This window comes from Semicossyphus pulcher, unplaced genomic scaffold (genome assembly GCF_022749685.1).
Source record: "Semicossyphus pulcher isolate SPU_LCO1_2020_fin unplaced genomic scaffold, fSemPul1.0.p SCAF_24, whole genome shotgun sequence".
In the NCBI taxonomy this organism is placed as follows: domain Eukaryota; kingdom Metazoa; phylum Chordata; class Actinopteri; order Labriformes; family Labridae; genus Semicossyphus; species Semicossyphus pulcher.
The window spans coordinates 5,633,568-5,646,077 of record NW_027211698.1 but is presented as its reverse complement, the minus strand read 5'-3'; the positions used below and the strand labels follow the sequence as shown (position 1 = coordinate 5,646,077).

At 41.2% G+C, this 12,510-nt stretch overlaps 1 protein-coding gene across 1 annotated transcript; it reads left to right on the top strand.

Moving 5' to 3' along the window:
• The first annotated feature begins 5,534 nt into the window (after positions 1 to 5,534).
• LOC138603532 (cyclic nucleotide-gated channel cone photoreceptor subunit alpha-like) lies at positions 5,535 to 12,189 on the top strand. The gene is made up of 8 exons (XM_069675361.1): positions 5,535 to 5,689; positions 8,322 to 8,375; positions 8,484 to 8,549; positions 8,739 to 8,795; positions 9,006 to 9,104; positions 10,019 to 10,120; positions 10,199 to 10,305; positions 10,385 to 12,189. Exons 2-8 carry the CDS (start codon positions 8,326 to 8,328, stop codon positions 11,740 to 11,742), a joined length of 1,839 nt encoding a protein of 612 aa, XP_069531462.1. The 5' UTR covers positions 5,535 to 5,689; positions 8,322 to 8,325; the 3' UTR covers positions 11,743 to 12,189.
• The last annotated feature ends 321 nt before the right edge of the window (positions 12,190 to 12,510 follow it).

Genomic DNA, 12,510 nt, shown 5'->3' with positions numbered 1-12,510 from the left:
GCAGATCGTTACATCGTCCTTCATAGCCTGTGTCCTTCGAAGGATGCAGCCCCTGATTTGAGTATATTGAGGATATTGTTAGAATACGTTTAGACTTCCTGAAGGCATAAACAGCCGCCTTGAAACAGAAAGTATCAGTGCACGGGCAAGTTGGCAGCCAATCAGGACGTCTCTCGGGTCTTGTGAGGATTGTGTCCTCAAACAGGGTCGACTGGACCCGATGACGAAAGCACTGTCAGTACGCTTCAGCCCCCTGTGAAAGTGTCTAAAAGTGTCTTTGTGTCTTCAATTTACATTGAAATGTTCAATAATAGAACTGTAAAATATCTCTATATAATAATGAAATGAATAAGATTAAGACAGGGAAAATAAAACATTGGCCTGGCAGTGACCGGCTCTGGACTTCCTGTGTCTTTGGTACCGGTATGACCCAGGCCACAGCACCCGTCGGAGGAGGAGGAGGAGGACTTGCGTGGCGCAGGAGGAGTCGCCATGACACAGAGCTCCTGTGGGGAGCTGCAGATCACCGCTGAGGCTGTAATGAATTTAATTGGCCGAGTTCAGGCTGTCAGCAGCTTGTTAGCACGTCAGCAGCTCTGGGAATCATCTCACACTGATGGCACAGTTTGATCCAACTGACATGAAGCTCCTTTAATCCTCCACCAAAGAAAACATGATGATTTCAGTCAGAGGCATGTGTGTCAGGGTGAAAGCTTCCTGATTCACTGAGCTGTGAGTCATGGAGAGCTGCTCAGTGATTATAAATGCACAGGGGGACAGAGATTATTTACAGGAGACGTCCAGCGTCATGACATGAGTGATGTGATGCTAGGGAGAAAACAGGTTGATCTGTACTTTTCAGCGCAGTTTAAAAAGGAACTAAACATTTGTATTTCGTAAATTGATCACTTTCTTTCACTTCCTAATGATCCTGGTGTCGCTTTTAAGTTTTTAAAGTTATTTTAATCTTAAATCCACTTATTCTTTTCTCTAGATGCCCAAAAACAACCTATAACACAAAAAAGATCAAAGCTCAGATGTTCTTAAGATACCAAAAGTAGCACTTAAGGTATTACTGAAATGAAATGAATATCTCTATTGATTAGAAATAAATGTTAAGTTTATTAACTTTGCACCTTTCAGTCATTAACAAATATTTTCATTTATTTACAAGACATCCACAAACACATGAAACCAAGCGAACAGTTCAAGTTTGAGCATAAGTTAGATTATAATAAAAAGGCTCTAAGCTCAAAATAAGTATGTTGTTTATTATTATTATTTATTTGAGTTATCTATCACTTCTTGAACCGTCACATTTAGTCTTAAACTCAGGCTGTAAGTCCTGGAAGTGGCATCACCCACTGGTTACTGGCCTTACTGACAATATTTGGATGAGAGAGTGGAGCTGTTGAAAGCGAGGTCTAACCAACATTATCTGCTAACACTAGCTCTTCCTTTGCTAGCACAATGCACCCATAATCAGTGTTGGGGGTAACGCGTTACAAAGTAATCCGTTTAAATACTCGGATTGCTTTTTTGTTGTAACAAGTAACGTGATGCGTAGTTCTGAAATTCAACCTGTGTCAGTGCGCATGTGTAGCTAGCTAACTCAGCTAGCCAGATACCAGAGAGGACAGTGTTTACTTTGTGGAAACATTCACATTATTCTGAATGTTTGGGTGAAAGGGACGAGAACAACATGACGGTGAAATGTAAGCTGTGTCTGGAGGATAAGTGCTCGTCAGCTGTGAAGAGCCCGACTTCAAACGTGAAGAAGCATCTGCAGCTAAACACAGCTCCACAACACTGGTGGGACTAAGAGCCCGTGTTGTGTTGTTGTCATCTCTACACCTACACGGGCATTTTTCAAAACATAGCTTTTTCTCTGTGTTTTGACCTTTCGTCCACACAAACACCGTTTTAGGTCTCTGAAAACGAATATTTTGTAAAACTCCGGCCAGGGTGAAGACTTTTAGCAACTGTGTTTCCACGGAGACGTGTAGGCTGTGCGTCGTTATCTCCATGGTGACACGTCACATATGATGCATAACAGGACTTTTTACATGTTTACACATATGTACAGTTACTCGTCGACCGGGTTATATCGCCGCCTGTTGGTGTGGCGTTCTCGTGACAGCGTTTCTGTTGTGTTTTTGCGTCTTCGTTTTGACGGGGAGTTTTTTATAACCGTGCTCGTGTTGAAAGGATTTTTTTTTTAAACGAAGGAGGGAAAAACTCAGTTTTCAATAATACCTGTGTACGTGTAGACATGGACTAATACTGTCTGCCTCTGCCCTGTTCACTGTAAGACTGTTAGCATAATAAAGAGCTGTAAAGGTTATACTGCGTCTGTCATTCCTGTTGCTGCAGAGTTACAGATTAAGTGAGTGCCGTAAACGAGTCTCTGCAATGACGTTTGAGTCGATACATTCAAAGGTAGACGTACAGCAGGCTACACGCCGTCCTTTAACGAGTCACAAAGAGGGTTTAATTTTTGGTAACGCAAAAGTAATCTAACGCTTTATTTTTCTCAGGAGGTAATGCAGCAACGTTACCTTAATTTAAGCTAACAAAACTAGCTTTAAGCAAAATGGACCTACTGAAAAAATAAACATTCAACTCTTCTAAGTGTCTTTTTATACAATCAATAGGCCGCTTTCTGGTCTGTGTGACTCTAAATGGGAGCATCACTGACTAAATGAACATCATGCTGCGTTGAAGAAGACTTGAAACTAGAGATTGAGACCATAAACTCATAGGAACATGTTTACTGAGGGAATAAATCAGGAGAGGAGGAGGACCATTTTAGTGTCTCTGAAATGATATTTTCTCTGACCGGACTGTTATCAGCGTGAACTGTGATCTACACCTTCTCTGTCTGCTCAACAAGAAGCAGCTTAACTGTAATCTCATTTTCAGCAGCTAATCTGACTCTGCAGTTTAACCTGCACACACTCAACGTGGAGACACACACACACACACGCACACAGGTTTTGACTACTCCGGGTTCAGGAGGTGTCTCTTTATTTTCAGGCTCTGCGTTTATTTTGGGGACACATTACATCTTGGCTCAAACAGACAAACAGTGTCCAAACCAACCACACTGGCTTTAAAAGGCTTTTCTCACCTGCACAGGTGTTTCCAGTCCTGCTGATTGATCGGGTATCAGCTGTGTGGGGAACTGATAACAGCTGCCACTTAATTAACAGGACAGGACCCTTCTTTGTGCAATAGCAGGGGTGTGCAGGTTTTTAAATTGAACACAAGTTAGCGAAGAGACGAGAAATATTCCAGGTTTAATTTTTATAAATAAAAACAGCGATAAACATGTTTGTTTAAGGAGGGTACCAACATAAAGGAACAACCTAGATAACGTTTGCATGGAGAGCTGCGTTATAAAGACCTTTAAAATAATTAAAAATATATTTATTTGCTAAACTTCTAGATTTGATTTTTGATTTTTAAACGTAAAATTTAGATTTGTTTTCAGCTCTATTATAACATTTTGACATAAATCTCACATGCAAATGAATAAATGTCCTTTTGTTCTCTTACATGTACAGAAACATCTGCTCTACAGGCCCCTAAAAAAGTGCAGATCCACTTTAAATGTCTCCAGAACTAACAGAAGCACAGCTGCAGATCTGTTAACAGATTGCACCTGTTTGCACCTGCTGAGCTGCTCTCACTTTCACAGAGGTGAGGTTTTTCCCAGCTGTCTCTCACCGAGGAGGAGGAGGACAGATCGGAGATTATCTGAGGCTGCTGCTCTCTGAGGGAGGAGTCTGATGTCTCCCTTTAGCTTCACCGCACTAAGAGGATTATTCAGGGTGGAAGGGATATAAATAAAGAGGCTCCTGTTTACCTGCACAGATACTTAAATAACAAGAGAAGAGGTATATTTATCAATGCAGGAACTTCATCATTAAATCACATTTAATTTAGCTGTTGAGGATTCAAAATGTAATCTTTAAAGCTTTATGAAGTGCATCATGACACCCTGCGTCTTCTGTCGCCTTTGCATTGGAAGAATTCCCAGAAGAACCTGCTTAAAGGGAAATTTTGCCAATTTTCGGCCTAATCTCTATCCTTTAATTATAAGGCATACAGTGTAAAACACCTGGAGGTGTAGGCGATGTCGTCTCTGTCAAAATCTTTTGTTCTTCTTGCACAAGCACCATCATTTGACGTAGTTGCTAACCTGAAAAAGCTACAGACGTTAGCTGTGTCTCATTTCAGGGGCTGCATCCTTCAAAGGACGCGGTCTACTGAGGATGCATCACTCGTAGCCTGCGTAGACGCTAAGGCCGAGCTGAAATGAGACGCTCTGGTCAACAGAGGATTTCCTGTTTGCGTCACCAGCTGTTCCTGCCCTTACCCTTTCATCCCCAAACGCTGCTCGGGTCACCTAGCAACACGTAGCTAGCGGGATAAGTAGCAAACATAACTTCACGTAACTTAACCGATTATTTTAATGTTTCAAGGCCCACTTCGTTTTTTAACATTTTTATCTCTAGATATTCGAGTGATTTGAGAATATACTTTTACATATAAAGTATTCCTCGGCCGTTTAAGAGTCCGCCTTCTCGTTTGAAGTAGCACGCAATGTATCTCGGGATACGTTGGGCCACGAAGGACGCACCTGATGGATCCCCAGGACAGCCTTCGACGTGCTGCTGTGACACAATCGTTCTTCAAAGACGTCCTTTGAAGGATGCAGGCCCTGAAATCGACACAGCTTATTTCAGCTTCTGGTCTCCATCTTTAATCACAAGCTAGCAACCAAGCTACAAACAGAGAAAATGTCATCTGAAAATATGTAAGCAGAAGGTGTAAAAGGTTTGCCGAGTGAGGCTGATTTTTTACCAAACTACCTGTACATTACCAGCAAAATAATGATCAATAAAACGCCTCTTGATAGTTGAAAAACTTTAGCTTCAGGTACTCGTACCTGTAACAAGCCTCTCTTTGATCCTATCAAGCATTGCTCCATTCCTTACAAGAAGAATCTCCCTGACATTAAAAACAGGTCTTAGATTTAGATGTTCTGTCCTTATAGCCATCTTGTTCTATGCATTTCAAGAATATCAACTTGCATACAATCGAAACCTGTGCATAACTGCATGGATACTATGCATCGTTTCTTGTAACAGAGACAGAAAGGGCAGCAGAAATAGCGAGGTTTGGTCTGTTCAAATATGTTAGATATTGAGGTGTTGCTAGCTTTCTATGCCGTGTAAAAAAAAGTGTTTTTAGCTCTAAAATAAGCTCAGAAATCATAAAGCAACATTTATATTTAAAACATCTCAACTATGTCATGGTTTCATATCTAAAATGGGGGATAAGAATCTTGTTGTGTGTCATCTGTAAGATCGGTTTCCCGGAGTCTGCTCGGCTGGCTGATTCTAGAAACTCTCCTCCTCCCCCTGCTCCCCCTCCTCCTCCTCCCTTCGTCCTCTGCTGGGAGGTACTGCAGGCTGGTGAACACACAGAGAAAGATCTTGTCTTTAGAAAAGCATGTTTGCTTTTTGAAGACATTAAACTCTCCTCAGCAGGATCTATACGTCTGATGTTTCTCCTCTCAGTGGTCTCATGTTTGACGAGAAGGGTGAAGAACAACCAAAGGAGTAAAAATGGGATTAATTCAGACTGACTGAACTCCTCTTCATCATCACTTACACAGCAGGTAAACTTACACAGCAGATAGTGATTGTTGTTTGTAAAGCTGCAGAGTGAATTTTATTCTGAATTTCTTGAGTTTTAAAGTCACGGCGAGCAGAAAATCTAAATTTAGCCGGTGTAATCTGGAGAGGATTTGAGTTAACGGTGCTAAAGCAGAAACATGCTGAGCTAATAGGACTAAGAAGCTGTTTGACTGCCTGTCACTGCATCACAGTCTGCTGTATGCTGAATAATAAACCTCAGGCCTTTTTAAACTCTGTCAAATGGGCATTCATGTGAGTATTGAGATGTAATTTACACAGGCCACATCAAGAAGCGTTTGAATGTAGTTTCAGACAGGACAGAAGGTGTGTGTTGTTGGAAAAACCATAAACTGTATATATATACAGTCATTGTTCAGAACTGGTATGTGTTCACTGAAGAATGTACAGAAGGACAAATAAATTTGATCTAAATGCTTTTCTTTCCTCTGTTTATGATTTTAGATAATTAAAAATAGATGTTTGAGTTTTATTTTTATATGCGTCTTGCTTTGATTGTCACCTGTGTGCCAGCACCTGGCTCAATAATGACAAAAAAACATATTGTAGGAATTATTACTGATGTTTTACAGTTTTTAATTTCCTAATTTCCATAAAGCAAAGTCGACGACTCATCCTGGACTAATTTTAAGTCCAATGAAAAGCTTTCTCGAGCATTAAACGACCCGAGCGCAGGACATAAGAGCTAGCTAGTGAGTTAGCATCCACAAGTTATCTTGTGCGCATAAGTTAATTATCTTGTGGGAACAAGTTAATATCTTGTGTGCACAAGTTATTATCTTGTGGGAACAAGTTAATATCTTGTGCACAGGAGGAGCCAGAAGAGCCGGCAGAGGAGGTGGACGATGAATCTGAAGATAAAGAGGAAGTAGTAGATCTTGTGGGAACAACTTATTATCTTGTGGGAACAAGTTATCTTGTGCACACAAGTTAATATCTTGTGGGAACAAGTTAATTATCTTGTGGGAACAACTTATTATCTTGTGAGAACAAGTTATCTTGTGCACACAAGTTAATATCTTGTGAGAACAACTTATTATCTTGTGGGAACAACTTATCTTGTGCACACAAGTTAATATCTTGTAGGAACAAGTTAATATCTCGTGGGAACAAGTTTATATCTTGTGAGCACAAGTTAATTATCTTGTGGGAACAACTTATTATCTTGTGAGAACAAGTTATCTTGTGCACACAAGTTAATATCTTGTGGGAACAAGTTAATTATCTTGTGGGAACAACTTATCTTGTGGGAACAACTTATCTTGTGCGCACAAGTTAATATCTTGTGGGAACAAGTTAATTATCTTGTGGGAACAACTTATTATCTTGTGAGAACAAGTTATCTTGTGCACACAAGTTAATATCTTGTGGGAACAACTTATTATCTTGTGGGAACAACTTATCTTGTGCACACAAGTTAATATCTTGTGGGAACAAGTTAATATCTTGTGCGTACAAGTTAATATCTTGTGGGAACAAGTTAATTATCTTGTGGGAACAACTTATTATCTTGTGGGAATAAGTTATCTTGTGCACACAAGTTAATATCTTGTGGGAACAAGTTAATATTTTGTGCACACAAGTTAATTATCTTGTTCCCACAAGATAATTTTTTTTTCACCCTTTGAGACTTCAAAATCAGTTCAAAATCATCCCATGCACTATACTTATGAGAAACAATATTGCCCTGTCTGTGACTGATTGTGTTTTGAAATAACCTCCATGTATTTGTGTTGCTGTGTCTGGAGAAAGTGGGAGACAGACAGCTCGATTAGAGGAAAGGACAGTGTAATCACTTGTTGGGTGGGACATTTCTTTGCGATTCAGTGAGCAGTAGGGGAGGTCAGGGGGGTGTTAATGCCACTAATATCTCAGGCAGTTCCTCCCTATCGTTCTGTTTTCACAGGAAACGCAGAAATATGCAGAATCAAACTTCTTTACTCGTGATTTCACAGAGGATGTGAAGCCAGATCTCGAACACGTTCTGGGTGTTTCCACAGAAAAAGAGTCCAGACTAGACACGTTCAAAACCATGAGCTGCTGATGTGACCCTCTGGGGGCAGGATGATTGTGACTGACCAGAATGTTGAGACCACCATTTTTAAAACCCAGAGCTTTTTAGACTACAATCAGAAGAGTTGCGTTTGTATGCTAATGTAGGGCTGCAGGCCAGAGAGGAGTGATGATGTAGCCTGCCATTGTTGTTGCTATGAAACTGGGTTTCATAACCAGCACTGGCTGGGAATCAGAGCAAGGACTGAGCTGGTTAGAAGGGAATATTAGAAGACTGGGAGGACTTGTCATAAACAGGTGTCATTAAAATCATTATGAATCACTGCATTGTATTCCGTTCATTGCAGGAATCATTCATCATTAGAAATCCATAATTTAAAACACTTGTTCGTCTAAAGAAAAGGATAATCACTATGAACATTTGTAATAAATACACCTGGGAAAATCCTTCTGAGAAAGGTGGAATTCTGCATCATTTCTGTAAACGAAGTAGACATTGTTTCCTCTAAATAAAAACCAGAAACACACACCTGATCATCACTAGACCAACACTTAACTCTCTTAATCGCTCCATGTCTGCAGGCAAATGGACACCCAGGATCAGATATCATCTGTGGGGACAGGACTGCTGTCCAGGTGAGTCTGGCTGGAGTCTGCAGAAACTGTACACAGTGCTGGAACCTATCGAGTCCATCTTTTCCTACATGTATCTGCTGTTAAAGGTCACTGTGATTGTTTTCTCAGGCTGTCAAACATGAGGCAGTTTGGAAGAAGCAGTGTCGACCCTGCAGTGTCCAGCAGCCAGGCAAGGTGAGGTCTACACCTGCAGCCACATCAGCTCATCTCGGAGGACCTTCAGTCCAATCTTAGACACAAAACCCTCCTAATAATAACCAAAATGGTTACAACTGCAAATATAGAAAAGTTGTGACGCTTACAACCCCCCATCTGACATCAGAAATATGAAATATTTTACTCATTTAATCTTCAATCTTCCAGGGATGTTCGGTGGTCGAACGCTGCACACAACATGAACAACAGCAACAACAAAGACGGGTAAGATTTGCATTAAATTATATATCGCCTTTTCTTTTGATTCTAAACTACAGCAGTGATGATGCAGTGCTCTGAGCTCTTAGTCTCTCAATTTAACACCTGCTGTACACAGAGGCACGACTGTACTGTGTCACAGCGCCCCCCTCAGGCTCCCTGACACTCCTGCATGATAACAAGGTAACACAGGCTTCTGTTTTTGGATGTTTATAGAAAGAAAGATGAGAAGAAAGATGAAAAGAAGGACGACAAAAAAGACGACAAGAAAGATGCCAAGAAAGATGACAAGAAGGACGATAAGAAGGAAGAGCCGTGAGTACCGCCACCTTTTCCTTTAAATGGGAATATTCTACCTTATTACACACTTTGGTATCTATTCCAATTATAAATAAAGCTCTGATGGTTTGAACAAAGTTTGTCTATACATGGATTTTCCCAATGGGAAGCAGAGATAAAGAGAGGAAATGAAGCTTGTTCAAAAAACATTGTGCAAAATTAGAGATCCCATGTTCACACTGAAACGCATCCGAAAACCTAGGCTAGGTTTTAGGCTACAATATCATGTTTATTGGCATTAATGTAGATTTTTAAAAGCTTTATCATTTTGTTACTTAGCTGTGACAAAACAGTGACTGTAAAGAATAGAAAAGTTTTCAATATGGCCATAGAAACTTGGCTTATAAGTATATTCAAACATAAATATCCACCAAACTGCACCTGTCAGAGATGGCAGATCCATCCATCCATTTTCTTCCGCTTATCCGGGGTTGGGTTCTGGTGGCAGCAGGCTAAGTTTGCCCAGACGTCCGTCTCTCTAGCAACATTTTCCAGCTCCCCCTGGGGGATCCCAAGGCGTTCCCAGGCCAGACGGGATACACAATCCCTCCAGCGAGCTCTGGGTCTACCCAGGGGTCTCCTCCCAGTTGGACTGGCGCCTAGGAGGCATCCTATTCAGATGCCCGAACCACCTCAACTGGCTCTAACCTGGGCCTAATTGTAATGTTTTAGTATTAACTAACGTTATAATATTAACACAGAAGTAGAGTGGTATTTCCCAGTTTTAGAACATTTACGATCAGATGTTGAGGGATTCTTTTGGCAGTTGTATCCAGTCTTGTTGCGAATCATTGATCCGAACTGGCCTTTAAAGAGATATTCCATCTCGCAACTGCCTGAATGCACTTGAATCTTAGTGCTGATACCCTTAACCTTTGATTCCCTTTCAGAAAGGAGGTTTGGATCATGGACCCCTCCACAGATATGTACTACTACTGGCTGTGCACCATTTCCATCCCGGTGTTCTACAACATGATGTTCCTGGTAGCCAGGTCTGTTCTTATATCAGCTTATTTCCTCTGTATTATATTGTAGTTTCAGAGGTATTTGACTGTTTCTCTTCCATGCAGGGCTTGTTTTAACGAACTTCAATATAAAAATACAAGAACTTGGATTATTTTAGACTACTCGTCAGATTTCCTCTACCTCGTTGACACCTTCGTGAGAGCCAGGACAGGTCAGTGTAATAAAGTTTGTGATTATATATATCAGTATATGATGATGCTATATGCTGATGATGTTCTCATGTTTTACAGGTTTTCTGGAGCAAGGACTGCTTATAAAGGATGAGAAGATCCTAAAAGAAAAGTACATGAAGACACGTCAGTTCAAATTAGACATCATGTCAGTTTTTCCCACTGATATCATCTTCCTCCAAATTGGAATCGATAACCCAGAGTGGAGGTTCAACCGTCTCTTTAGGTCAGCCCGACTCTTTGAGTTCTTTGACCGGACTGAAACGCGAACCAATTTCCCCAACATCTTCCGAATTGGAAATCTTGTCCTTTACATTATCATTATTATCCACTGGAATGCTTGCCTCTTCTTTGCAATCTCCAAGGTGCTCGGCTTTGGCTCGGACACCTGGGTATACCCAAGCATGAAGAATCCAGAGTTTGCCCAACTGGCCAGGCAGTACATCTACTGCTTTTATTGGTCCACGCTTACCCTGACCACAATCGGAGAAACACCACCTCCAGTCCGAGACATTGAATACTTCTTTGTGGTGATTGACTTCCTCACTGGGGTTCTGATCTTTGCTACGATTGTCGGTAACGTTGGTGCCATGATTTCCAACATGAATGCGGCACGTGTAGAGTTCCAGGCTAAGATCGACTCTATCAAGCAGTACATGCAGTTTCGCAAGGTCACCAAAGACTTGGAGGTGAGGGTGGTGAAGTGGTTCGACTACCTGTGGACGGAGGAGAAAACCTGTGACGAGAAGATGGTGCTGAAGAATCTTCCGGACAAGCTGAAAGCTGAGATAGCCATCAACGTACATCTGGAGACCCTGAGTAAAGTGCGCATCTTTCAAGACTGTGAAGCTGGTTTGCTTATTGAGTTGGTCCTGAAGCTTCAGCCTCAAGTTTTCAGTCCAGGCGACTACATCTGTAAGAAGGGGGACATTGGCAGGGAGATGTATATCATCAAAGAAGGAAAGCTGGCTGTTGTAGCAGATGATGGAGTTACCCAGTTCGTGGTTCTCAGCGATGGGGCATACTTTGGAGAAATCAGCATCCTCGGGATCAAAGGCAGCAAGGCAGGAAACCGGAGAACAGCAAACATCCGAAGCGTCGGCTACTCTGACCTGTTTGCCCTGTCCAAAGATGATCTCATGGAGGCACTCGTTGAGTATCCAGATGCTAAAACAATACTGGAAGAGAAGGGAAAGGCCATCCTCATGAAAGATAATCTCATAGACATGTCGCTGGCTACTGCTACAGACGCTAAAGACTTGGAGAACAAAGTCAACCAGATCGAAGCAAGTTTGGAGATTATGACGACCAAATTTCGAAAGATGACGGCCCAGTATGATTCCTACCAACGGAAACTCAAACAACGGCTCGTTAACATGTCGAACCAGGTCCGAACCCTCAGGGTAGACGATGAGTAAGAGCTTGGCTTGGCACTACTACAGCCAGGCTTAGAGACTCTTCCACATTCTGAGTCCACAGTAGGAATCTTTGTACACACCAAATGGCAAATGACCAATTGGACAATGGGTGTATGCATAGGTCTGAGTTCCTTGATACTTTTGAGACTTCCAACTGCATATATTGAAGAGCTGTCGGTGCAGCTATAGTGTGACGGACTCTAGAGATTATCAGTCCTGTTTACTCCTCCTTTAACCAGATTGTCTGTTTTACACCATCGTTTCTTTATTTTGTACTGATATTATAGCTGTTTGATTGAATTGAGGTATGCAGCTTATGTTGTAACAACAAAATAAAATGTTTGCACTGGGTAACAAAAAGCGTCAAAAAAAGGGAATCATTTTGGTTTCAGATGCAACTTTTTTGCCATATTTGCAACTTTTGTAAAATGCAGTCTCCCCTATACACCCACCAAAATTTAATAATTATATGTATGTGTTATCAAATAAAAGTATTCTTCTTTTTGATTTTAATTTGTGATATTTGTTGAGTGGTTTTAAAAGCAACACTTAAAAACGGAAGTTATATTTCTTCGGGCAGTTTTCTTTTTCTCAACTTGCATTTAGACTTAAGACTAGCGTGCCCAAAGATATCTTACAACATCGATAAGATCTGGTTGAACTTAATTAAATCTAAGGAACGCTTCCATTTCATACCCATTTTGGCACAGGATACACCGGACAACCCTCCATGAAAGGCAATATGGGAGTGGCGTTCTACAGTTCCTT

Bases quoted from the DNA above. Each gene is read 5' to 3' on its own strand.
- LOC138603532 (XM_069675361.1), top strand. From the start codon at position 8,326: ATGGACACCCAGGATCAGATATCATCTGTGGGGACAGGACTGCTGTCC. The intron at 8,376-8,483 runs GTGAGTCTGGCT...TTGTTTTCTCAG, and splicing joins GGGACAGGACTGCTGTCCAG to GCTGTCAAACATGAGGCAGT. The intron at 8,550-8,738 runs GTGAGGTCTACA...TCAATCTTCCAG, and splicing joins GTGTCCAGCAGCCAGGCAAG to GGATGTTCGGTGGTCGAACG.